This window comes from Poecilia reticulata, chromosome 11, assembly GCF_904066995.2.
Source record: "Poecilia reticulata chromosome 11, P_reticulata-male-v2, whole genome shotgun sequence".
In the NCBI taxonomy this organism is placed as follows: Eukaryota; Metazoa; Chordata; class Actinopteri; order Cyprinodontiformes; family Poeciliidae; genus Poecilia; species Poecilia reticulata.
The window spans coordinates 7,845,385-7,865,654 of record NC_088840.1 but is presented as its reverse complement, the minus strand read 5'-3'; the positions used below and the strand labels follow the sequence as shown (position 1 = coordinate 7,865,654).

The window sequence follows — 20,270 nt, the reverse complement described above, 5'->3', positions numbered from 1 at the left end:
TTTTTTAAAGAAAGGAATTGATTTCTCTGTTAAAGAACACACAGAGAGGAAATGCGTTCATTTCCTCAACACACCCGTTGAGGAAATGAACGTTGGTGTTTTTGGAGAAATATCACTTGTTCCCCTCTCGTTGTGTTCACTGTTCTGTATGCTGCCTCTCGGAAACATCATAATTTGGAAATGGGCAATGTGAGGTCCTTCTTTCTGACTTTCTTTCTCTCTGCATTTTGGATGCAAGTTGATCAATAAACGCATCTTTGCTGCAACTCACAACAACGCCTGGAAATTCCCTAAAGGGCAGGATGGAGTAGACAGGCAACAAGGACGGCCACGATGCGAATCTAACGAGAAATAGCAGAAAGAGGGCATAGATGCTAAATAGGGAAGTAACGCCACAACAGAAGAGAGGCACAAAGAGAGTCTAAAAGAGGTTATTTTCTTGATTTTTCAGCGCAGTGGTCTTTGAGATGAATGTGAAGAATAAAGCTGTTGGTAATCATCTATTACTGTCTGATGGATGAATGTTTACCCCAGCATTGTCTGTTCCGAGTTGAATAAAACATGAAGAGCCGCTTATGTGACAAAACATGTTGATCTGAAACAAACCATTATTCTTCTATCTTTGGCTGTTGTGCTGACTCTAAGAAACGGCATTATCTCTGCACTCTCCTGTAACAAATGCAATTGTAATTCGTATACATGCAACAAATTATTTTTTTATTTTTTTTTAATGAAAGGATTCCATCTCTGCAGTGATGTACTTTGTCGAGGAATCTGGTATGGGTGTGAGATCTGTCGAGGTATACGCAGAAAAATGGAATAAAGGCCTGGGAAATAACAGTATAACCCTGATTAATGATTAAAAGATGATTATAAATGTTAAGTGATTATAAGATGATGATACTCATGCCAATGAAGCAATGTGTGATGATACTCATGCCAATGAAGCAATGTCTGTGATGTGTAATTAAAACATATACTCTGTACTTTTAATCAAATGAATGTTATAGTAATGTATGCTCTGTATGCTTAAATCAGTTAATTCTACTACATTGTGAAAGACTGAAGGTGACGTTGTGGAGTTAACAATAATTAACATAACTATGTATGGTTACCATATATTATTAAAATTGTGAAGACTGAGGAAAGGAGAAAAGCAGAAATTCTCCTCACTGAGTGAGAGGCGAGAGGTGGGGGCGAGAATGGAGCCAGATGGCCGGGGAGTAAGAGGCCTTGGGAAGGTCAGGCCGCCCGGTCTTGCGAAACGTCAGGATGATAAGGCAGATAGGCGGGTTCCAAGTCAGGCAGCCCGGCCTTGCAGGATGTCAGGATGATGTAAGGAAAGTAGGCGGGTTCCATAGAAACACAGTGCATAAATACTGATGGTCAAAAGAAAAGTTCGTACTTCGTCTCCGGCGCAGAAGAGGAGCCAGCAAAGGGAAGCAAACTAAAGGCCAGCAGAGGACTACACTCGGGACCGAGGAAAAAGCTCAAAGACTTCACGCCGACAGCAAGGGACAAGTTCCACCGGCCACCAACTCCGGTTCCAGATTCGACCGTATCCTCTGCTTCTACCCAACGCTCTCTAAAATCATCGCAGCCGACTTGGAAAAGGGACGGAGGTCTTTTAAAGATAAAGAGTCTGCACGTTTAATGGAAAGCGTGAGTCTTCTCTCCGCTTCTCTTCATTAAAGAGGACTTTGCTCCGGCTGGACAAAGACTCTGACCAAGGACACCGAAAGATTACAGCTGCCGAGATCAAGAATCATCGGGTATGAGTTGACCTGCTTCCCCCAAAGCCTCGCTCAGTGAATTTAGTGAAACAGGTTAGGAATGAGAACAAGGAAAGGAGGTGATTAATCCTAGTTGATTCATTATATTTTTGCTTCTTTTATAACTCTTGGAAATTAATTTGTTGTTATATGCCCCTGCTAAAGCTTGCTTAATAAACTTGTAATTCTAAAATTCTAACGAGGATTGTGAACAGTGAGTTTAATTGTGTCAGTCTTAATTATTGTTGGTTCTCCTAAATATAGTAAAACAACATACATGATGCTAGAGACAGGGTGGCTTTGTGTTTTCCTCTGGTGAGTGTTAAAATAATGACCTTGGGACTTAACTCTAAGTCACTAAATTTAATCTAGCCGTTAACAAGTGCCGTTATTTTAGGAAAGGAGCTACCGTTAACAGGAGTGGTTGTAGGGGTTATGTCGCTGTGAGGGCTACTCAGCGGATTGCCCCTCAACTGTAAAAGGTCATAACTTCTGGATCGAAGGTAGTCAGAGCTAGACGTGTCCTTTCCGACCCCAGTTTAAACAGATAATTCTCCACAAACTATCGCTAGGGTAAGACCCGAGTTTCTGGGGGTTTTCCGGACCTGTTAGACAGAGAACTGGGCAGTAGTGAGTCCAAAGAAGTTGTGAGGAGTAGGCGGGACTTACTATTGGGTAGTAACAGACATGGCGTCCCTGGGTGGGCCCCACCCTAATGAGTAGGAGGGCCCTACTTTGACCAAGTCAGTAAAAACAGACGAGAGGGTCTGAATAGCTCACTTGGGAGACCAGCTCTTAGGAAATAGAGTTGGGAGCGACTGATGAGGCTTATCAGTCGCGACCCTTGCAGTAACTGTACAGCGTGCAGGCGAGGGAGAAGCTTCCACTGAGGCTGAATAGCTATATCCAGGAGGGAAGCCAGTAGCCAACCTAGCCTAGACCCATCCCTGCTCTGAGGTACCCTGAGAGGCTTTGGGGGATAGGCGACTCGGAGACAAAGACAACCATGGAGGCTGCAACTGAAGCAGCAGGGCTCACACCAACGTCGAACATGGAGCTGGATACCAGCCCCGACAGAACCGAGAGGGAAGAACGACTTCGCCTCTCCCAAAGTGGGTTACGGCAACTTCCAGTGAGGCTGATACTGCTGGGCGACGGGTACAACACCTGGACGATGCCAAACCAGCAGATGCTCTGCGAGGCCCATCTTGCTGGAAACCCAAATGGATCACGAATCCTGATGGAAGTGACATTGGAGAATCAACAGATCTACTTATGCCCCAAGCTCCAGGACAATCACCGGCTGATGATCGCCCGGTGCCCGGTGAAAATCGTCAAGAGGACGGAAGTTAAAGAATGGCTGGAGTGGTTCGCCGACCTCCTGGAAGAGTGGCCTGACGGCCAACTACGGATACTGGACAGCCCGTCAAAAAGGTACGACAGCATAGTAAAGCTGGCGACGTTGGCTGCCGGTGTGGATGGGATCCTGGTGGACCATTTGGCCCGACAAACGTCCCGCTACACCGAGTGCGCAGAAGTCTTGGAGAAAATTGGATTATACAAGAAAAAGAGAGAAGAGTACCAAAACCGGGACCTTGTGGACTCGGAGGTGGCCGAACCTCCGTCTCGGCAGGATAGCCGAAACCCGTCACCTCAGCCGGTACATCCCCTGATAGATCTGACGGGGGACCACGACGACGAGGAACTTCAGGACACACACCCTGGGCCGTCAGACCAGGGAGTCCCTAGTGGATCACAGGTCTGGACTCCGGCCAAGGAGCAGTGGGATAAAGTGATAAGGGAATGGTCTCTCTGGAGTGAACCGGAAAACAAGCCCCTGCCGCAAGCTCACAGCACGGAGAGAAAGGCACCAGCTTCTCCGCCGCCGCCATCGGGCGACAGCTCGGACGACGAGGAGAGCGACGCGGACAAGGGCAAAAGAGGGACTTATAGCCCCAAGAAAAAGACTCAGAAATCAAACACCCGGAGAAGGGCCCGAGAACTCCCCCCACTGCCAAAAAAAGCACTCAACATCAAAATGCAGACTGGGCTCAAGGTGTATCAACTCATCGGAGAGCCTTGGGGAATCGAAGGCGACGGGTTGATCGTATTCACGGATAAAAAATACAAAGTCCACAACCGAAAGTTTAGGTCGGAACTTAAACTCCAGGCCGGGGACGATTACCAGAAGGATCTGCACCGACTGAAAGCTGCGGACAGTACGATGACGGATAGGGAGGTAGTCACATTAAATGGCTACAACCTGACCTATGGGGAGATTATCCTGGTCCCTGTTGACGCTTATAAGAAAGGAGATAACCTCGAAGATTACCGGAAGAAGATGTGGCACGGCTTGGAGCGGGGACTTATAACCGCCCATAACCGACGCATGAGAAGGGTTGTGGTGAGCGTGCAAGGACTAAGGTCACCGGATCTGCGGGGAGACACTGCCCAGTCGGTCGCGGAGAGAGGGGTAATGTCCATAGTCACAACTACTGGCCACTTCTTCACTATGAGTGAGGTGGTGGTAGTAGTTGACCCCTACCTACACCAACTTCAGACCGAGCAAGGTGTGCGGAAGGCTGCAGAGACGGAGAGGCAGTACCGCGCCGAACGCCAACCTCCTGAAACCAACGACCACCCCTGGGGGGTCCAGGGAAATGACCTCCCAGATGACACTCCGGTTGGACCAGCTAAAGTCATCAAGACGGCGAAAGTAAGATTGAGAGCATATCCAGTCGAACCGGCGGACAGGGCAGCAGAATACATCCGGAAGCTCTCGATCGAACCGGAGGATGAAGGACAACAAAATCATGATGTGGACCGGCTAAAGAAGGGACCCCAGGTGGACGCTGGAGACGGAGTTACGAGACCAGCAAAGATTCAGCCGCTGAATGCCCCCTGGAATACACTCCTTCGACAGGCTCAGTTTAGCGACATCAGCGACCCAGAAGAGGAGCAAGGGCAGCAGGAGGGCGAGGACCGTGCGGAGGAGGGGGAAGAAAGCGAGCATGAGAGCGCTTTTTCTGACCCAAGACTCCCCCTGGCTAGCTACAAACCACTCCGAACGGGCCAACATCGAGGAACAAAGAATGAAGTGGAGGTGTATGACATCGAGAGAACCTCCGAAAGACTGGCGAGAGACGTAACCTGGGGCCCGGTTCAAGCCAAAGATGGGAGACGGGCGTATGTACCGGAGGTCGGCCAAACCGACTATCAGGTACCACCGGAATGGTCCAGCCGCCTGGAAGACCGAGTTACCCTCGGGGTCGAGGCGACCGTGGGAGAGTGGGCCAATATTCTGATGGCGCCCTCCCGTTCCACGCTGGCGGTGTACAATTCCCTGACTTCCAACTTCAGGATGAACTACATTGGAATCATGCACGACGTAATGCTGAGGCGTCTAAAGAAGGCCGCCTTTAAGCATTCCCGAGAGACTCAGCAAAGGCTGGATGAGGTGTCCGCCGACGAGGAAGAGCCACCAGAAGCCTCAGCAAGGCCATCGCCACGGAGCCCTGTGGCTCCCGGGAGGGAGCCTACTCCACCGGTTGCCACTGGTGCCGGCCAGGATGCCTATGCTGAGCTCAAAAACCTCAGACTGGTGATCAGAAGAAAGAATGGGAACGAAAGCAATGAGGAATATTTGAAGGATGTCTGGCCAACAGTATTGTCTACCACCACCCATGAGGGAGCTAAGAAGCTATGGCTGACTAGTGTGACTGCGGACCCGATGGTTGGATCAGAATCCGCCCAGAGTAACTACGAGCGGTTGGTGCTGGAAGACGCGGACGATGAAGAATCTCAAGTGAAAAGAGCCAGGGGGCGGCTCGACAAAGGGAGTCGGTTGGAACCCCTCTGGCACACACTCAAGCACACCATCCCCCCGGCGAAGTATGTGAAAGTGCTGCGTGATGTGACGAGAGGCCGAAGGGGAGAAATAGTGTTTGTAAAGATGCCGATTAGAGGCACCACAATCGCCCAGATGGATGTGGCCGTGAAAGGATTCGACCTGGAGCAGCAGTACTACGAGGAAAAGAGGAAAAAGGAGGCGAGTCAGCCAGTGAAACCGACCAACAGAACAAATGTAAGGCCACCAGCCAACTCCCAAGGAAGACCATCACCCAACTTCCAAGGAGGACCATCACCCAACTTCCAAGGAGGACCATCACCCAGTTACCAGGGCAGGCCACCGCCCAACTTCCAGAACAGGACGTTTCAGCCAAGACCACAAGGACCGCAAGGGAGACCAAGCGGCCAGCCAGCACCCCCACGCCAGCCGAGAGGAGGCCCCTACCTCTCGGATGAGGAATACAGAAAATTAAGCCCTGAGCAGAAAACGGCTCTCCGCGTTGCCCGTGAGAATGGGACCGGAGGGCCGCCACAGTAATGACGTCCAGGTCGCGGGTCACGCTAGAGAATGCCTACTGGGAGGGAGACGAAATCTACGCGAGAGTGGAAGGAGTACCCTACCTAGTGGACACCGGAGCAGAGGTGTCGATGACCCGCAAAGACCTAAAAACAACAGGACACCTAAAAGTTCAATTTGCCAACGGGAAAATAGAGAAGATGCCGTATGGAACCTGGAAAGGAGTGGTATGGATCAAAGGTCCATACAACCTCCTCACCGTCAGAGACTTGGAAGAAATAAGTAAGAAAAAGTGCAATTATCGTGCTCTCGAACGACGGTTGACAAGCCTAAAAGCCAGACTGGTGAAAGTCGGCCCGACACAGACAGGACCAGAAGCGCAAGGCTGGTACAAACCAGTGGATATACCAGCAGTGACAGAGCAGAAAATCGAAGAGAGTGACTTCTCCCCGGCTGGGAGAGAGAAGTTGCTTAAAATCATCGCCTCGGCGGAGGTGGCCAGATTCAAGAACGACTGCGGAGATTTGGGCCAAAGGTTTGTGCACCAGATTGAAGGCGGGGTGCACCCCCCTGTTCGACAATACCCCCTGAATCCAGGAGCAGTCGAAGAAATGGACAAAATAGTGAAGGAGCTGAGTTCCCTGGGAATCATCAGAGAGGAACTCAACCCTATCACAAACAGCCCCATTCAGGCGGTGAAGAAACCCGAATCGGCAGGAGGGGGTTGGAGGCCAGTAATCAACTTTAAGGCTCTGAATCGGAGAACGGTGGCAAATAGGGCCAGCCTGATCAACCCACAAGGCACCCTTAAGACACTACGGGTCAAGAAATTCAAGTCCTGCATCGATCTGGCTAATGGATTTTTCTCTCTCCGCCTCGCGAGACAGTCCCAGGGTAAGACAGCATTTACCCACAAAGGCAAGAGCTATGTTTGGCAGAGATTACCCCAAGGCTATAAGAATTCACCGAACGTTTTTCAGTCAGCCGTGATGGAAGTACTGGGAGACGTGGGGGCAACTGTGTACATAGATGATGTTTTTATTGCCGATGACACCGAAGAAGAACACTTGGTGAGGTTACGGACTGTGATCGAGAACCTCACCAAGGCAGGCCTAAAACTGAACCTCAAGAAGTGCCAGTTTGGACAATTCCAAGTGAATTACTTGGGGTTCCAAGTCACGTCCGATTTGGGACTCTCGGATGGGTACAGGGACAAGTTAATGGACATTCAGCCCCCTCAGTCAGAGAATGATCTGCAGAAGATATTGGGACTATGCAATTATGTCAGGGACCACGTACCCAACTACCAGAAGTATGCCAGACCATTGTATAACTGCCTGAGGAAAAAGGTGGAGGACGAAGACGCAGGGCAGAAGCAATGGGTTTGGACAGCAGCAAACCAACAAGATCTGGAGAAATTAAGAAAAGCGATTCAAGCCGCCGTGAGACTGGAACCAAGGAGTTTGTCAGAACGAATGGTGGCAGAAATCAGCTGTGAAAACGACGATGCTATGATCAAAGTGAGTAACGAGAACGGAGGCCTGGTTACTCTGTGGAGTTACACCCTGACTTCTGTCGAGAAAAAGTACCCGCAGGAAGAGAAAGAACTGGCGGTGCTAGCTCGATACTGGAGTGTGCTAAAAGATCTGGCACAAGGGCAACCGATCAAAGTCATCACACAGAGCCAGGTCCACAAGTACTTACGCAAAGGCACCGTCGAAAGTACTAAAGCAACAAACACACGATGGGGAAGATGGGAAGACATCTTGCTGGACCCAGAGCTTGAAATCGGGCCAGCACAGCCCCCAAACAAGAGACGACCGCAAGAGGCACCTGAGACAGCGGAGCAGCCAGAGTGGACACTCTACACTGATGGATCAAAGAAAGGGTCGGACCACGTGGCCTACTGGGGGTTCATCCTGAAACAGGACGGTACAGAGAGGTACAGACAGAAAGGGAAGGCCCCCGGCAGCGCCCAAGTCGGAGAAGTCACCGCAGTGTTGGAAGGATTACTGGAGTTGGCCAAAAGAAAAATCAAGAGCGCCAGGTTAGTGACGGACAGTTACTACTGTGCACAGGCCCTGAGAGAGGACCTAGCCATTTGGGAAGAAAATGGTTTTGAAACTGCTAAGGGCAAGCCGGTGGCCCATAGAGACTTATGGAAGAAGATTGCTGAGCTAAAGATGCAACTGGAGCTCCAAGTGGAGCACCAACGAGCCCACACGCATGAGGGAGCTCATTGGCGTGGAAATGATGAAGTGGACTGTTATGTCCAACAGAGAAAAATTGTCTTTGTCGGAGCCGAGAAGTGGGACACTACTCCCAGAGGACGGGAGGTCCCAGAAGAGTACGTGGATGAGGTCGTGCGGAGCGTGCATGAAGCCCTTGGACATGCAGGCGTACGGCCTACCCGTAAGGAGCTGGATGAGCATGAGCTTTGGATCCCAGTGAAACAAGTCCAACGCGTGCTACGGGGCTGTGAAGTATGTGGACAATACAACGCAGGCCGCCGAGGGCAGCGGTTGGAAGGATTGACCATCAAGAGCACAATTCCCTGGGGCTCAGTCTGCATGGATGTAGCAGGCCCCCTGGGAATAACGGGAAGAAAAGGTGAGAAGTACCTTTTAGTGCTGGTGGACTCAATGTCGGGATTTGTAACTGTAAAAGCAGCCAGGAAGGCTAATGGCAACAGTGTTGTCGGCATGCTGGAACAAGTGTGCAGCGTCCTGGGAATCCCAAAGGAGCTACGTACGGACAATGGGACTCATTTCCGTAACGCGCAGGTTGACCAATGGTGCCAAAAGTTTGGCGTGATAAGAGTTTATTCACCCCCTTACACCCCTCAAGCCAACGGGGTGGTGGAACGGACCATTGGATTAGTCAAAGGCTGGATAGCTAAGAATGCTAACGACAGCAGCTGGAGCACCGTGGCTGTGGAAATAGGACGGGCCCTGAATGACAGGAACAGAGTCGACAGGCCCGCCCCATCCATGGAACTCAACCAACGACCGTTCACCACGAAGGAAACGGGGCGGGGCTCCAGTGATAAAAAGGAGAAGCTGACGCCCAAAGTGCCATTCAGAGTGGGACAGCGGGTGTGGATTAAAGCAAGAGAACAACCTGTGAACGCAGCAGTGAAACCTAAGTTTGAAACAACAGACATCATCAAGCAAGTACTGGACAGGAATACAGTACTGCTGGAGAAACGGGGGATCCAAGGAGTTGAGCAGCTCAAGCCAGTTCCTGACTAGAGAGAAATAGAAGCCGGTGAAATGGCCAGTGCATCATGTATCGTTCCACCCTATCTCGGACTGGCCACCGTGAAAGGGGTGGTTGTAATTAGGAGAACAACTTCAGGGATCTGGGCAGGACGAGCCCTGAAGAAATTGGATTGGGCCAAAAATGGAGTCCTGTCAAACGAACCTGAAATGCTGAAGTGGAGTAGCACCAAAGACCGTTGCCCAGTATGTCTAACAGTCCTCCAGCTCCCCCTCACCTGGGAAGGACCAGGCCGCGACAAACCCTGGCGGCAGGAGTCAACGGCGGACGGGCTGCGAAGCCTCCCCGTCTCCCCGGTTTCGGTTATAAGCATTACGTTTTGCGGAAATTGCCGAATAGGATACCTGCCACGAACCCGGGTGATAAATCAATGGGGATGGCGAGAAGAAGAACCAAAAAGATGCCTCTGCCAGTGGGACGGAGAAAAACTGATCTACTGTGCGACCTGCGAGGAACAAATCCGCAGGGACGAGGTGACAGCAGCGGGACAGGCTGATGGCTGGCAGGTGAGAAGATACTACAGCTCCCTAAGATTCTTCCAACCTTGCGTGGGGGCCCAACCCACTTATGGGAGCCCCATACCCTCAGTATATTGGCCTCCAGGACCTTCAGCTCCCCCTAACACCCCAGAGGGACCCTCGGTCAGAGAGGACTGGATTTGGAGAAAGGCGGAAGGGCCGCATGACTTTCTTTGGGAGTCTGTCCACGCTGCATGGCCCTATGATCCTGCACGAGCAGGCCTGTCCTTCCCGCCAGTGAACACCTCATATTCCCCAGTCATTTTCCGAGTGCTGCGGCCTCAGACAGGCCCCAATTCTGTAGAAGAATTAAGTTGGCTTCCGGATGACACCTTAGCACAGGCAGTGAACGGAGGCTGGACGGGCCCCTGGGAACTGACTACCTGGGCACATCTGATTTTGGAAACCATCAATGACTGCACCATCCCGATAGTGGATTTGCCGGACGTGCCAAGAGAGGGTGAGATACGCACGTCGGATCTGTACTATTGCACCACTGAGCTGGATGGGTGGGGTAGCAACGCAGCAAGACCCAAGGAGAAGTCGGCCCTGTTCCGTGTAACAGCAGAATGCAACTTTCGTGACGGAGTCCTGCAGGTCCCAGGAGGCGTGGCCCATAGAGTGAAGACGCCCTCTGATCCTGACACTACCCGTTCGGTTCAACTGTCAGTGCAGATGCTCACCATTCCATATAAAGGAGTCTATTCGGTGGGAGCAACAATCACCGTGGTCTCGGACGACCAGGTCTACCCCACTGTGTCCTGTACTGAGCCAGAGAAGCCAAGAAGAAGACTCGGAGGCGGCGCTTGGCGGTCGCTCTCCTCCACTTTTGCACGAAGGAAGAAAAATTAAAAAAAAAAAAAAAAAAAAACTGATGGATACACCGGCAGAAGGGGGTCAGGTCGTCAAGTCTACGAATCAGCGAAAAGATAAATATCAAAATGGGAAGAAGTATTTTATAAGCAAATTATTTAAAGTAGGAACAGAAGTCTGGTCCGGACTCTCAGACAAAGGACCCTTTCTGAAACTCCCAAATAGTTCAATCTTGTTGGATACCCCTCGAGAGGACTTTACCGAATCCTACCCGCTTTCGGAGGCTTATTTCCTTAACCACCTCGTCTATGTTCGACCCACAAATCTACAAGAGGTGAAGGTAGTACGGGGGAGTGAGGAGGCAACGCCACGGCCGTGGCATGACTCATATTTCTTCCTCCCTGCGGAGTTCCCGATTTGGAAAGGAAAAATGTCTCCAGAGGCCATCAATCACACAGGGAGTACGCCGACCTACCAACAACGACTCCCGTGGATCTTTAATACAGTAAACCTGCCATTGGGGGGAAAAGAAATACAGGTGCGATGGGGACCCCATTATCTGGAACCACTGCAAGGCCTGTACTGCGAGATATCAGTGAATGGCGTGATCATCTGGACTACGTCACCAGGTATGGCCAGAACTGTGGTGAAAATGGAAGCAAACCCAGAAGATTTCATTTTCAATAATACCAGACTCCCACTAAAATTGGAACTAGACCGAGTTTATCCCAACCCGCCACACCTGAAGATTTACACTCCACCACCGTGGGGATACCGCACACGACTGACGTTACGTGGGCAATCGTTGTGTACGTACGTCACAATGCCAGTGCCGCTAGGCTACAAGCATGAGGCCTGGCAGGATCAGGCACTAAGAGAAGGTACGATCCAAGGCCCATTTCCTCGGCCAGATAGTTGGAGAGTATTTCTGTGGAGGTGGGTGTGGAGGGGGTTGGAACCTAAGTTGCCCTACCCCTCTCCAATATATAACTCGCTGCTACAAGGACGAGCCACCAGACGTGCAGCTACAACCGCAGGACGTCAGCGACGCCCTAGAGCCTTAGCAAAGATCGGCACCGCACATGGTACGACAGATCCCAGACTACCACTGACCTACGCTTTGAAGAACCCAAAATGGAAGACACCCGCTTAAGACGAGTGGGGACAAGAGCGAGTTTACTGGATGACCTTACGGATTCGGATACCACCACAGACGACGAACCAGACACCCCTGAACGACCCTTGCTACGAAAAACGACTACGAGAACGAAAATACCACTTTGTATTAAAGCTTTGCTTACGCTTTTGGCTCTACTAGTTACTGCTACTATTCTCATCGCCATCCTGTACTTCATAGGAGTTGGGCCATGGCACCTTACGCATACAAAGGTTACCTATGGTCGCTCCAAGTACTTCACTTTCAATTGTTGGAATACCAGTACCACCTCTATTTTTGTGCCATGGGACAACGAGTCTTCTGTTCATAACCAAAGTCAATTATTCAAGAAGGAAAACGGGAAAAAATATGTGGAAAGCAGAGCTTATAATCTAAATGACTCCATGATTGATGACCTCCTAAACCGCACCTGGGAGATCTACAGCTACAGCCTCCTCAAAGATGGAGTGATCTGCTGGGTAAGGATCATGCATCAGAAAGAGCGACAGACGGCCCGATGCAACTGGATCCATCCAGACCACGGCATGCCAGAATGGCATTGCAACAGAGCCTGCCGACCCCTGGCGCTGGCACCGTCCCAAGGATACTGGGACACCGAGGTGATTTATTCGGCCCCACACAGGTCCTCAGGCTGCAGGACTTGGCTCCCACGGAAGGAGTTTTGGGGAGATTATCATCTGAATTGTGAAGAAGACGAAATTGACACCGAGACCCTGTATCAGAACCGAACTGCTAGTAACAGCACTCGGACACGACCGACGGGGCAACCAGCACAGCCCGTCTGGGAAAACATCACAGCCTTCCTGATTAGACAAGGACCCAGACGGTTCATGTATCAGGCTGACCAGCAAGAATGTTATAAGACTAAATTTGGTGTCCTAAATGCATGCCTATGGAACAAATATGTTAGTTGCACCGGACAAAATCACATAGTTTTGGCTCTGAAGGAAGATTGGTCATTCTCGTGGACCCGAGCCAGAACCGTGCAAACAGAAATAGAACCTTGGTTGAATGACTCGTTTCCCTGGACTGGTATAGCAACAGATCAAGTATTCTTCATAGGAGATTTCCCGGAGGGGGCAGTTCGCTCCCCTGCCGGGTTGAAAGGACCGCACTTTGCTGACATGCGCACACAACCACTTCCAACTCCAGATGACCTCCTAAATGCCCCTAAGGACCAGTTTGCACAAATTGATGAGTGTGTAGCCCGACGCATTTTTGATAGCCTTAACGACACAGAATGGGTGAAGACGATGTCCTCCCCGCGATGTGACCTATGGCAAACCAGCAACACCTTCCACGCTGCATGGAAATATCACTGCCCGAGTCCTGACACCTTCAAAACAGCGAAACTCGTCCTCCGTGCCTGGTACGAGGACTACCATCGTGCCTGGGATTGGGAGTGGTGGGGACTTCAACAGGAAGAACTGCAAGCTTGGGTTCTGCCTTGCCTCAATGTGTCCCATAACTATTGGATTAAATACCAGTACATTGCCACTGTCTACTCTAAAGATCGGATGATTTGGCCAGGTATTTTTTGGAGACCCGACAACTACGTCCTCCCAAGGCCCTGGCGCATGACTTGCAATGAAAACAAGACCCAATGTACCATTGGGCTGGCAAGAAAACCATGTCAGACAATCCCGGGTTGGGAAGATTACTGCACGGAACATTATGCGGATGAATATGACACCCATGCATCTGATGTAGTTTGGCGAAAGATTGCAGGGACATGGCGAAGAGCGATCGTAAGGGCAAAAACCTGCACTGATGCGATTTTGGGATACCAGCTACAAAAGCGCAAGAAGATTGTAGGTCTCCCTGTCCCTGCCATCCCCGACACTCTCATAGCCATCGCAGAAGGCCATGCATTCCGGAAAAGTCTTTGCGACGGAGAAGTGGACTCTGGTTTTGACTGGGTAGGCCCTAACCTTCTCTATTCTAACCTCACCTGCAACAGTTCCAAGGAAGTGTGGCAGAAATGTGGAACGGGTGAGCAACAGCATGCATGCTACTGGTACGAGACTTTGGGCTCTACCCTGACTACTACCGTCATGGATGTAGTTGAGGAGGTTGGAAATGTGGTTGGTGGAGGCCTCAGTATTATCGAACATTGGTTGCTAAATGCTTTGAGCATGTTATGGCCATATTTGCTGGGCTTCCTGGGCGGAGCCATTGCCCTAATCCTGGGAGTGGTTGTAGTGAAGGAGTGGCTAAAAATGATTTGCCATCGCGAGAGGAAGGACTACCGGCCCCTCCCCCCAGAGGAGGAGCCTGTTTCAGCATAAAGGCAGGCTGCCGGGAGCCAGCGAGCCATTCGCGGATCTTCACTGCTACAATCAAGACTGGACCTAAACCAAGGGACAAGAAGGGACGACATGGAATTCAATTCTTCAACCAACTTCTCTCTTCCCTCTACACTTTTCGCACCCATCCAAGTGAGTACCACTGAGCAACTCGGGTTCATCCTGGCCTGGGTTGTCTACTGCCACACTGGGTCCTGGTCCACCGGACAGCTCCTGAGGGTGCTTGTCTCGGTTCAAGGGCTCATAAAGATCATCCTGCGCCCAATCTTTTTGGGGCGCTGGGATCTCGCCCCTTCCCTCTTCGCCTGTTACCTCATGGGTAGGACCCGCATCAACTGGCGACGAGGCGCGGTGGCATGCCTTTGGCTTTCCATTGACACCGCGGCCTTTCTGATGGAATTGATCCTCGGGGGAATTCATGCTACCCGAGCGGCGCCACTCAAGATCCTGGCCGCTATCGTCGAGGGCATTCTGGCCGTATCCATCCTCATTTACCTAGCCTACCAAGCCCTATCCATCAAAGGCAAGGGTAGGCTCCGCTGGCTTCGTAAGTGGGCTGCCCTGACCCTCTGGGCAACAGGGTGGGGAGTTTTTGTGCTTCTGTATTGGTTAGGGAAGTCGTCCCCGCTGCCCATTGCCGTATGGCTCATGACCCACGGGGCCATATTTCACGATCCAACCCCGATGTCTACTCCCGGGTCCCCGGAATATGAAGATCCTCCTCCTATCATTAATTCCCCTTGGCTCGCGGCTCAACGAGGCACATCAGTGTAGAACCAGCCTTGATCCCTGCTCCTGCTTATGCGCATTTAGCTTCTTTTTATCCATTTATGTATGTTGATCGATCGATACCTACTAATCATGAAAGTTACCTGAGTTGCTGTTTCTCCTAGGCTCCAACTTGCTGTGTGGGATGCGGAGCGTCCGTAGAATCCTTGGGATTCATGTGGGTAGCATCGTCTACCCGATGGTGTAACGCTTGCGTGCACCTAGATAACGTTACAGCGATCCACTGCCTCAATGAGCAACGGGACCTGCCGTACGTCTCGACCTCTGCATCTCGATCCCTGGAACGAGTACATAAAGTCGTGTGGACCTCTGCGTTGAACCAAGACGACGACACTCTCCGAACATCGTACTTGGGAAACGACCGGATATTACCCATAGTCCAGAAGCTATGGGAGAATCAGATCACTCGTCAATGCCTACCCACTCTACACCTTCTGGATGGCCGAGTGTTGGCGGTGGGAGACCCCCGTCCACCTGTTTGTCCGGCGTCTCCTGATATGTACATCGACGTCGGGTGCCAGACCAGCATTGCAACTCACGTACAGAGTACCCAAACTGAGCCCCTCAGTTCATCTCAGCAAGCATGCCAGACCGACGATATACCTGTCCCATCACCCCAAGGCCAAAATGGCAACGTCAGCTCCTCTGTCGCCTGCATCTGCCAGGCACAGTCTCCTTCGTTTGCTGTTGACTTCGAGAACCTGCTGAAGGAACTCGAGGAAAGTTGCAGTTTCCCAGCGGCCCCGCCACAGGATTTGGCGGCCGATGTTCTGTCTCCAACCTCACCACCTCAGTTGGAGCGTCAAGACCCCTTTGGGCCGTCTGGGTCTACTGTGGAATTGGGACTAGACACCGACATCTGGTCTTCTCCACCTTCCCACCTAACGGAATACGAGATCGTGGACACATGGACGCCTTCGTCTTCTCCTGTGACCTGCTACGAGAGAGACATTTTAACTCTCCATGGTGGTGATGAACTGGACTTTTGGTAGTCGGAACTTATGTTTTCTGCGAAGCCCCGTCCGATCTCACGGAGGGGGTGTCGAGGAATCTGGTATGGGTGTGAGATCTGTCCAGGTATACGCAGAAAAATGGAATAAAGGCCTGGGAAATAACAGTATAACCCTGATTAATGATTAAAAGATGATTATAAATGTTAAGTGATTATAAGATGATGATACTCATGCCAATGAAGCAATGTGTGATGATACTCATGCCAATGAAGCAATGTCTGTGATGTGTAATTAAAACATATACTCTGTACTTTTAATCAAATGAATGTTATAGTAATGTATGCTCTGTATGCTTAAATCAGTTAATTCTACTACATTGTGAAAGACTGAAGGTGACGTTGTGGAGTTAACAATAATTAACATAACTATGTATGGTTACCATATATTATTAAAATTGTGAAGACTGAGGAAAGGAGAAAAGCAGAAATTCTCCTCACTGAGTGAGAGGCGAGAGGTGGGGGCGAGAATGGAGCCAGATGGCCGGGGAGTAAGAGGCCTTGGGAAGGTCAGGCCGCCCGGTCTTGCGAAACGTCAGGATGATAAGGCAGATAGGCGGGTTCCAAGTCAGGCAGCCCGGCCTTGCAGGATGTCAGGATGATGTAAGGAAAGTAGGCGGGTTCCATAGAAACACAGTGCATAAATACTGATGGTCAAAAGAAAAGTTCGTACTTCGTCTCCGGCGCAGAAGAGGAGCCAGCAAAGGGAAGCAAACTAAAGGCCAGCAGAGGACTACACTCGGGACCGAGGAAAAAGCTCAAAGACTTCACGCCGACAGCAAGGGACAAGTTCCACCGGCCACCAACTCCGGTTCCAGATTCGACCGTATCCTCTGCTTCTACCCAACGCTCTCTAAAATCATCGCAGCCGACTTGGAAAAGGGACGGAGGTCTTTTAAAGATAAAGAGTCTGCACGTTTAATGGAAAGCGTGAGTCTTCTCTCCGCTTCTCTTCATTAAAGAGGACTTTGCTCCGGCTGGACAAAGACTCTGACCAAGGACACCGAAAGATTACAGCTGCCGAGATCAAGAATCATCGGGTATGAGTTGACCTGCTTCCCCCAAAGCCTCGCTCAGTGAATTTAGTGAAACAGGTTAGGAATGAGAACAAGGAAAGGAGGTGATTAATCCTAGTTGATTCATTATATTTTTGCTTCTTTTATAACTCTTGGAAATTAATTTGTTGTTATATGCCCCTGCTAAAGCTTGCTTAATAAACTTGTAATTCTAAAATTCTAACGAGGATTGTGAACAGTGAGTTTAATTGTGTCAGTCTTAATTATTGTTGGTTCTCCTAAATATAGTAAAACAACATACATGATGCTAGAGACAGGGTGGCTTTGTGTTTTCCTCTGGTGAGTGTTAAAATAATGACCTTGGGACTTAACTCTAAGTCACTAAATTTAATCTAGCCGTTAACAAGTGCCGTTATTTTAGGAAAGGAGCTACCGTTAACAGGAGTGGTTGTAGGGGTTATGTCGCTGTGAGGGCTACTCAGCGGATTGCCCCTCAACTGTAAAAGGTCATAACTTCTGGATAGAAGGTAGTCAGAGCTAGACGTGTCCTTTCCGACCCCAGTTTAAACAGATAATTCTCCACAAACTATCGCTAGGGTAAGACCCGAGTTTCTGGGGGTTTTCCGGACCTGTTAGACAGAGAACTGGGCAGTAGTGAGTCCAAAGAAGTTGTGAGAAGTAGGCGGGACTTACTATTGGGTAGTAACAGACAACTTCCATAGATCAGTTGCTTTTTAGGATTCATTAGAGTTGGTAAGGTGTTGTGATTGTCAGGGTTTTTGTCCTGTGACTTAAAAAAAAAAGAATGCTGCACAAAACTATTTGTTTTTAGATCAAGGGTTTGTCACCGTGGAAACAACAGGAAAATAGAAAACTGCTCCCTCCGCGTCTTTCTAATCCAAGGCTGTTTCAGGCAGAAACGATCAAAACACAAACCTATTAATGGGAGAAAATAAGCCAGACACTTAATGTTGCTGGTTAAAAATATCACTTATTACTGTTGAGGAAGCCAGGCTGAAAGAGAAGCTGTTCATATGGCAATGACCTGCAGGTTTCACTTTGGAGTAGAGAGAAACAGACGTAGATTCTATGCAAGGCCGATCAGCTCTTTGATTATTTTTTTTTTCTTTTTCTTGTGATAAGTACTAATATCAACATACTGAAACTAATCCTACTAAGTTAGATAGTAGAGCAGACCTTCAGGGGTCAAATGGAGTCCATGCCTCAATGGTTCAGGGCATTTCTAGAAGCAAACTGGTACCAATGATCTATTAGGCATCTGATTACAATGTCATTGAAGCGTAGCAGAAAATAGGTTTATGTTTTTGCAGTGTAGTTACTACTCCCGCTTCACGTTTTGGACCAATCACAGATTAGCTCTCAGAATCCACACAAGAAAAGGTTCTGCTAGGATTCTGTGTTGGCACCTAGCTTCAAGAACCAGACTGAACAAGGATGTATCAGCTTTTTGGCCTTGGGATTGTCTACTTGCTAGCACAGCCACAAACCCAATGCAATTACAAGGCATTATTAGTGTTTTTCCTTCTGCTTTCAGGTGAGACCGGTGCAGCCCTGTCACGCCCACAGCGACCCCTTTCGGCCCGGACGGCCCACCACGCCCCGGCGCCTATGAAAGGGTACCATGTCAGCCGTAGCATGTCTCAGCATTCCTCTGGTGGTGGCGGAGGAGGGCCCTGCCACTGTACGCCGGACGACTGTGACGGCCCAGGCAGAGACTACTACCATGGCCGTAGCGATGGGCACTACTACTCGGGTGGTCCAAACGAGGCTCTGGCACTGGAGAGGCATCACTCTCATTCGCACGCACACTCGCACTCGCACTCCCATAGCCACTCTGGCACCTTTCCCCGCTCCCACCCCAGCCAGCACCCGCCTCTTCAGTCGTTCGACTCCTGCGAGGAGTGCCTGTCTTCGGGCCATGGGGGAAAGATGCATCGGATTCCTCCGAACCTAATGGACCAGTTTGAGAAGCAGGTTCCCTTCCACCCAGACGGCTTCCACACCCTACAGTACCAACGCACGGCGAGCGGAGGGGCCGAGCAACGCAGCGAGAGCCCCTCTCGTATTCGCCACTTGGTCAACTCCGTCCAGCGGCTCTTCGCCAAGTCCCATTCCCTTGAAGCACCCACCAAAAGGGAGTACAATGGCATGAGGGGCGGCGGGGAGTACCGGGGTGACAGGGGAGGGGGCCACAGAAGCGGAGGGGAGGAGGTTCACTACTCAGGCCACCAGTCTCGCTCAACCAGGAGGAGCAAGTCGCGAGAGCGCAGCAAAAGTGGCGACTCTCGGCACGAGTCGGGGCGACGTCACCGCAGCCGGACGGCCGGCTGGTGGAGCTCCGACGACAATCTGGACAGCGACAGCAGTTTCTTGGTCAGCGGGGGCAGACGGGGTTATCCCACTGGACACGAGAGTCTGGATGCCGCCATTCAAGAGCTCACCATGAAGAAGCCAAAGGAGCGCAGCGGAGGACCCGGATCCGCTGAGTGCATGGCCTGCACCACCATGGCTCTGACCGGCGGCGAGGGCGGCGGGCACCATGGCCACCACGGTCACTCCCTGAAGCGGAGCACCTGGTCGGCCATGACAGTGAGTCAGGCCCGGGAGGTTTATCCTTCCACCAGGGGAGGAGGTTACGATAAAGCACTGGTGCCCTTGGAGAACAAGCTGAAGGAGAGATCATTCCACTACCTGCAGGTTTGTGTGTACCAATATTTTCAACAGATTCATACAACAGCAAAAGAAACACATTGTTTCTTTAAATATGTGACGCCTTTCATGCCAAGCTGCCACACATGGAAACGGGCTTAAAGTTTTCACAGGCAACCCTTCTGAAGGATCCGATGCAGCTCGAGTTAAAAGTACTGTGAGTTTGAGTAGTTCATGTCAGAAAGTGAAGCTGTTTTCCAACACAGTTATAAATAACTCCTAAAAAAGCTTTATTCCATAGGGAGAGATAAGTAGTCCACCCCCACCTTCTTTTTTGTTTTTGTCACTTATTGCTTCTAATACACGCATGCAGACACAAAATCTCTCTACTGTATAGAATAAGTACCAATTGTTAGATTTCCCCGCTATACAGAAATTAAAACACATTTCAGGATTATTTAAATTGTAAATATGTGCCAAATGTTTGGCCTGATCATGAGATCAGTAAGCAAATCGAAGCAGTTGAAACCAAGGTTTGCCTGCTTTCGGTTGTTT

At 50.4% G+C, this 20,270-nt stretch overlaps 1 protein-coding gene across 6 annotated transcripts in view; it reads left to right on the top strand.

The window, feature by feature from the left end:
* dlgap3 (discs, large (Drosophila) homolog-associated protein 3) overlaps positions 1-20,270 on the top strand; it is a 190,789-nt gene that overhangs the window by 143,597 nt on the left and 26,922 nt on the right. For all 6 annotated transcript variants that reach the window (XM_008421515.3, XM_081612618.1, XM_081612617.1 and 3 more), the window contains one exon: positions 18,601-19,763. In XM_008421515.3, coding sequence (XP_008419737.1) covers positions 18,675-19,763 — 1,089 coding nt within the window. In that variant the 5' untranslated portion in view covers positions 18,601-18,674. The remainder of the gene's footprint in view (positions 1-18,600; positions 19,764-20,270) is intronic.